The 7454-nt window shown below is 43.2% G+C and overlaps 1 protein-coding gene across 1 annotated transcript; it reads right to left on the reverse strand.

Moving 5' to 3' along the window:
* Positions 1–1007: 1007 nt before the first annotated feature.
* Positions 1008–2779, reverse strand: LOC117563095 (zinc finger BED domain-containing protein 1-like). Its single transcript, XM_034241257.1, has 2 exons — positions 1501–2779; positions 1008–1387 (listed from the first exon to the last, which is right to left on the reverse strand). The coding sequence occupies exons 1-2, from the start codon at positions 2110–2112 to the stop codon at positions 1235–1237; spliced, it is 765 nt and encodes a 254-aa protein (XP_034097148.1). The 5' UTR covers positions 2113–2779; the 3' UTR covers positions 1008–1234.
* Positions 2780–7454: the final 4675 nt, after the last annotated feature.

Raw genomic sequence — 7454 nt, forward strand, 5'->3', positions numbered from 1 at the left:
TGGGAATACTCCAGCACAACCATGCTTCTGATTTGATGAATAACTCCAAAGGAGCCAGGAGTGTGTACACACACAAATACACAGCAGGCATCACTTAAGTGTGTTTAAGAGGAAAACACTTCACTGATTTCAAAGACAAATCCCCAGTTCTGGTCTCATCTAGAGGAGGAATAACTATTGTGTTTACGGAACTCTTCTCCTCTGGTTTGTGGCCAGAAATGGCTTCACAGATATCTTAAGATGTACATTTAAACCGGCTGGACGATAAATGGTTTAGTGTTCGGTCATTGCCATCAACACAAACCCTTCATGCACCTGACCTTGATAGCACACCACTGTCTGAGATAGGGGTGTAACGGTTCACAGAAGTCACGGTTCGGTTCGTACCTCGGTTTGGGGGTCACGGTTCGGTACGGTTTCGGTACAACAAGGAAAAGCAAACAAAAGTCCCAAATGCATAATTTTTTTTGCTGTTATTTACTTTTAACAGTAGTGCAAGTTTTGGTATGAAAATAAGGGACTCTAACATTTGGAATCATTAACCACACACACACACACACACACACACACACACACACACACACACACACACAACACACACACACACACACACACACACACACACACACACACACACACACACACACACACACACACACACACACACACACACACACACACACACACACAGATGGCCATATTACAAACAAAAAGATTAAATAAGCTGTACAACTAAAAATAATGTCTTGAAAATATTAAAATAAATAATAAGAAAGTGTTTCAATCACAATCAATAAAAGGCAATACAGAACTGTATAACATCTCCTGATGTCAAAATATAAAATAAATACAAATATAAACAAAATAAAATCTGTACCTTTAGGAGCAATGTCTAACATGTGTAATCATTAACTTGTGAGTGTGTGTGAGGCCATTATGCCTAAATAAAGGGTGCTCAAGCTTTACTCTATTTTTAAGTTATTTTCAAAAAGATGAGTTTGTCTACGTTGTCTGTAGTGAGGGGCAGATCTGTTGGTGGTAACTATGTCACCTGCCGTCGAGAAAACCCTCTCACTGGGGACTGAGGTGGCAGGTACAGCCAGGTAACAATGTGCCAACATGGCTACATTAGGATAAACAGACTCATTATCCTTCTACCAGGCAAGAGGGTTTGAATCGATTGAAATGCACTCCTTTGCCATGTACGCAGACACTTCGTCCTTCAACTGCTGCTTCAAATCAGGCTGCTTACTCTGGCCAGGTTTAAAGAGTGGACTAAAAAGTCCTTCCATGGCTGACCTCTTTGGGGGGGGGGTGCTGACTCTGCTGTCGCTGGTAATGAAGTGGCCTGTGATGTAGTCGCTGGAGTGGCCTCTGTAGTCTCAACCTGCAGTAAAAAAATTACAAACAGGTAATAAGTGAGTTCAGTGACCAATGTTACAATAAAATGCTTAGTTAAGACATAAGATAAGGTATTTAAAATATCACCATAATACATACATTTTCTGCTCTGCTCAGAACTTCAGGGATGATGAGATCTTCATAGATTCTCAGATGAGAGGCACGATCCAAGTGAGGAAGTGTTTTGAACCTCGGATCCAGAGCTGTGCACTTGTGAAGGAAGTCCTGCAGCCCAGCGTCAGAGTATCTTTTTTGCAGATTTTCCCTGATGGCATGCTTGAGTTCCCTGACAGTGGGAGTGTGCTCATCGTTTTGTTCCATAGATTTCAAGATCATGGTTTTAAGTGGTAGGATCATAGAAACCGATGGTGCCGTTTCAGTGCTCAGTATTGTAGTGACTGTCTTCAGAGGTTTCATAATCTCAATCACATTCTCTGCGACTCTTACCTCCTGGTCAGTCAGATTGGCAATATCCTTGTTCTTCAGGGCACTTAGTGCCGAGTAAACAGCCGATTGCTGTTCAAGGTACCGCTCAACCATTTCATAGCTGGAGTTCCAGCGTGTGGCCACATCGTTGATGAGTCGGTGTTTTGGCAAGTGAAGCATCTCCTGCTTTTGCTCCAAAACATGTGCAGCCGTTGTGCTGCGGTGGAAAAAAGAAACAGCTCTTCTGATTTTCCCCAGCAGTCGAGATACCTGGTTGACTGCCATCGCTTTCTGTGATGCTAAGTTTAATGTATGGGCAAAGCATACTATTTGTGGACCCAGTCCTGTTTCACTGACAGCTTTAACAATGTTTCTTGCATTGTCAGTGGTCACTGCGATAGTTTTGGTCTTTTCAAGTTTATACTCTGCTACTGCCTCTTGTAGCTTCTCAGCTAGGTGGGTGCTAGTGTGCTGTTCATACACAGGGCGTGTAAGTAGAACTGGATTTCCCACTCTGAGTTGATGAATTGTGCTGTCACTGTGAGATAACTTTCAGTAGCACGGGAGGTCCATCCATCTGTTGTTAGTGCAACAGCGGATGCAGCGGACAACTCATGCTCAACAACCGCTCGTGTGCGCCAGTAATTGCAGGGACCACGGACTGGCTCATGTGCACACGGGATGGGTCACTATAGCGAGGCTCGAGCACTTTCAATAAATATTTGAAGCCGGGGTCCTCTACTATTGCATAAGGTCGCATTGCCATTGCAATATACATGCCAATTGCTTCGGTTATTTGTTTTGGTCTCTCGGCTGTCATTTCTATTGGCTTCTTAAAAACAGCGGGGATTAGCTGTTGAACAGCTGTCGTCTTTTGCCGGGCTCCGGTGATTGACAAATCTGGGTGATGCCTTCGGATGTGATTTAGCATGTTGGACGTGTTACCACTAGCATACCGCGCCGCTGTGAAACAACGCCGACACACCGTCCTCTTCCGATCCACAACTCGCACCCCATCATTGTTGTAGTCCACAGGGAACCCAACATGTTCCCACACACCTGATTTAAACGAAGCAGGTGGGTCTTCTAGCTCCTGTGTGTTGTGTGAACTCGCCATAGCTAACTTTTCTTCTTCATGTATTTTGTTCGTTTTGTAGTGTTTGTTGTTCTTGTTCTGCATTTGTTATTTACGGGCGGCTGGCTTTTAGGCGCAATACCGCCCCCTGGATTATATATAGTGTAATACTGCCCTGAGTGACAGACTTTTTTCCCACTCGTAAAAAAAGGCGTATTCGCCGTGTGACTGCATGTGCCGAACCGTGACCTCCGAACCGTGACGGTACGGGACGAATACGGATACCGTTACACCCCTAGTCTGAGATGATTATTGGCATGCATTCTACAGGAAAAACATGGCCGCCGTTCCAGAAACTGTTTTGACATCAGAGAATAAGCACTTAAAGGTCCCATGTCATGGCCATTTCTACTGATCATATTTCCATTGTTGAGGTGTACTAGAATATATTTACATTGTTCAATGTTCCAAACTCACATTGGTTTCTCATACAGCATCTCTGTATAGTATGTGTATTCACTCTCTGTCCTACACGCCTTGTTGGAGCTCCTGCCCCCCCCCCCTCCCTATTGGTCAGCTCGCCCACTCTGTTCTTATGAGTCCACCACCATTACAGCGGAACATCAGTGATTATGTGTTACAATGGCGTTTGTTAGCAACCAGAAAATGACACCAGTAAGGACAAACAGATGAGAATGCTGCGTGGGGTCTGGGTGCCGTGTTGGCCGGACGTTGCAGGGCTCGCTGCTCCGAGGAGCAGACAGTGTGAGCTGGGTTCATTTCCTGCTTGCTGCGTGCGGTCTGCGAGACATTGCGAATGGACGCGGGAAGGGGGGATGCTGAGGGGGCTGCAGCACCCCCATATGCGAGGCTCCACTAGCACCCCTAACCCCCCCCACCCCCTGTTTCGCCGCTGAGTGTGTGTGTGTGTGTGTGTGTGTGTGTGTGTGTGTGTGTGTGTGTGTGTGTGTGTGTGTGTGTGTGTGTGTGTGTGTGTGTGTGTGTGCGCGCGCGCGAGGAGCTCCACGGATTGACCAATGGGTCCATTTGGGTATGGGCACGTCACAGTACCCAGGAAGAAACAAATGGAAAAAGAGAAATCTCCAACGAGGCGTTCTGGGGCAGCATAAACAGGTCTTCTCTGTTTTAGAATTTTACTTTCCACAGGGTGCACTTTGATGGTTTGTGACTCTGCAGACCGTTTACATGCAGAACAACCTTCATAACACACAAGCGGACGGGTAATAACCAAAAAAGCATGACATGGGACCTTTAAAATGTTTTCTCAATTCCCACTGTATCAAATGAATACAAACCACCTCATCCATCTTGAAGAAGTGTTGGATCTGTTTCCCCCTCTAGCCAGCAGCATGTTTCTCATATGCTCTTCATGCTCAACGCATCCAATAAATCTGAGCAGCAATGGTGGACATCTGGAGAATCTGGCACTGTCTCTGTCCATGAAAAGCTGCCCTCCATCTTTAACTGCCCACTAAACAAACCAGGTGGCCTTTATTCTTAGTGTTGTCCTCCTTTAACCGGTTAGTATTCAAACTTGCTCTTATTTGTTTCATGGCCTTTTCAGCCACAATCTGATTTTGATGATAGTAGATGGGTAAAAAGTGTCAATGGATAATTCTGATTTGTACCTTTTCCTAATCAGCCTACACCGGGAACAGGCTATGGATTTTAATATTTGTAGGTGACCTTAATTATCTTAGATGAGACCAAACTAGACCAGATTTCAAGGTCCCAGAGCATAACAAAGTTTGAATGGGAACTCATTTCTACCAAAGAAATACTCCCGGGTTCCATGATTTTGGATAACTATTGCTACTTGTAGCTAATTATCAGCCTAGATGTGGAAACACTGTGTGGATTTTAACACTTGTAGGTAACCTACATTTTCTCAGATCAGATACAACTAGTCTAGATTCCTATTCTGTAACATGATGTTTGGCTAGAGCAGAGCACAAATATATTTATCTTTACATGGATATGATGACGAACTGTTTTTCAAACAAATAAATAGTCCCAGATATAATGATTTCTGAAACTAGATTGCTACCTGTGGCTGTAGTTCCTTCACTTGCGGCATAATCTCCTTCCCTTGTCTCAAACGTCATTTTCCTTCACATGGTGCCAAACCTGCAACTCAGTCCATTCACCTGGTTCATCTTCATCACATGCCGCTTACCCCCCCACCTGGTCCCTTAAATGCAGATCATTTGACTCAACTGGTGACACACCCGCAATTCATTTCCTTCATCTGGTCCTTCACCTGTAGTTTATTCTCATCACCTGGCCCATAACTGTAAACAGGTTCATTAAACGTCCGCCCTTAAATGCTTTATAATATGACCTTCCCTTGCTTTCTTTACAGCCTTGGGAATAAACTGTAATATCATTTTTTTTCCTATTACATTTTGTTTAGTTAGATTTACTAGGTCACTAACTCTCGCTGGGATGCCCACATTACCCCATTACTTCAAACTTTGGATTTTACACCAAATACTGTTGTATTTCATTCTTAACAATTCAATTGCCAATTTCTTTCACTGTTTCTTTGTAACTAGCTCATGGATGCACGTTAGATCTTCAGTAGTTAGTTCCAGAGAACTAGCCTTGGATAGTTTTCAATTTGCACCAGAGGCCCAGTTTAATGTTACACATTTTCTGCTGCACTTTTCATGATTTCCTCAGTGCTGTTTTTTTTAACATTTTGAACAACTTATCTTAACCCTTGTATGGTATTCGGGTCTGTGGGACCCGTTTTCATTATTTAGCTAAAGAAAAATGATATGATGAATTCTTTTTTCAAACCCACACTCAATGGCCTTGGCTCATTTTCTGCAAAGAACGTGTGTGTGTGTGTGTGTGTGTGTGTGTGTGTGTGTGTGTGTGTGTGTGTGTGTGTGTTCCCACTCTATCCCAGCTGCAAATTTGGGGCAAGACACAATAAATAAAGCTTCGCCAGTTTGCGTCCTTATCACAGCTGATCAAGATGGCCAAAAGATTCTCTGCTCAGAGGGCCTTGCAAAATATTCTGGAAGAGAGAGAACCATTTTATGATGATGTAGAGGAAGAGGAAGAGGCTTCAGAATGTGAGGATCACATTTCTGAGAATTCTGAGTCTGACAGTGACTTTGAAGAAGAGGGTGAGATTGAGCATCAGCTAGTTGCAAAGAAAAGACGAGCCACAGGAGTAGCCGGTCATCGGGCAAACAAAACGAGTAGCACTTTAATTCATTAATGTGATCTAACACATGTAAAAAGGGCAATTATTAACCATATATTATGTTGATATTGCTTGTAATTGAGATGAAGTAAACATCAGTTGAGTATTTTAACATCAAATAGTTTGATTGTGTTGAATTGAAGCCCAAAAAGGCAGCGGGTCCACCAGACCCACGAACACTGGCTGAGTAACAAAAATATGAACACCACACAAGGGTTAACAGATGACAATGAGGTATGAAAAAGTGTAGAAAAACAGTGCACATTACTGCTTTTGTAGTTTTTTTGTGACTTCTGTTCTGTATTATGTCTTATTGGAAATTGCATTATTTTATTTATTATATGTATTTAAGCTTCCCGTCTGTGATATTTCTTGTTTTATGTTTTTATACGGCACCAAAACCCCTAGCCCATGCTTGGTTCCCATGATTACATGCAGTACAAAAGGACCCTCCATCATGGGGAGTCGCTGAATATAAACAGTGTCTTTGGTTTCTGAACTGTTACAAATAAAGTGAGACGGAGCAAAAGAGAAAGTGCATAAAGGAGGAGAGCGTTTCATGTTCTCTGACAGGAATCAGTGCAGGGGGAATAGTTTGATGAAGAGCAGGAACACCCTTCATCCACAGGCCTTTCTGAGGAACTGGACATGCCTAATACACATTACAGTATCTCTCTCATTTAGGAGCTGCTGAAATGACAATAGCCGGGCCTCGGAACCTTCACAAGTGAAGAAGCGTCTCCATGGAGGAAGTTCTTTTTTATTGAATTGTGTGCCTGGAAACCTGCCTGCATCTTGTTGGAGCGGTTTGAGTTTGACAGCTTGTCAAGAGCACAAAATGAAAACATGCAGTGTATTATAAAATCACTTAGTCTTCGTTTGAATGCTTTTAGAGCTAAAGACAGATGTGCATAGCAACAAGTGGCTATGATAACACTGGACTGAGTCTTTGTGGTTCCTGGGATCACATGGCTGAACATTTACAGACATGTTTTACAGGGCTTCAGAGTGACCTTCCACTACAGCTAATGACTTTGATGGCTGGATTTGGATTTTGAAAACTTTTGATTTTATATGAATAGTTAGATAATAAAAATATCAGAATCAGAATTCCTTTATGCGTCCCACAGAGGGAAAATTACATTATTACAGCAAAAGTAATATAGAGACAACAAATTAAACCCTCTAAGATGAAGGACATGCACGGCGGTGGTGGCGAAGTCCATAGGGACTTGGCTTGGCAACTGGAAGGTCACCAGTTCAAGTCCCGGAAAGACCAAGTGCTACCGAGGTGTCCCTGAGCTAGGCACCGTT

The sequence above is a fragment of the Gymnodraco acuticeps genome, unplaced genomic scaffold (genome assembly GCF_902827175.1).
Source record: "Gymnodraco acuticeps unplaced genomic scaffold, fGymAcu1.1, whole genome shotgun sequence".
Lineage (NCBI taxonomy): Eukaryota > Metazoa > Chordata > Actinopteri > Perciformes > Bathydraconidae > Gymnodraco > Gymnodraco acuticeps.

Bases quoted from the DNA above. Each gene is read 5' to 3' on its own strand.
- LOC117563095 (XM_034241257.1), bottom strand. From the start codon at position 2,112: ATGGCAGTCAACCAGGTATCTCGACTGCTGGGGAAAATCAGAAGAGCT. The intron at 1,388-1,500 runs GTATGTATTATG...TTTTTACTGCAG, and splicing joins TTCTGAGCAGAGCAGAAAAT to GTTGAGACTACAGAGGCCAC.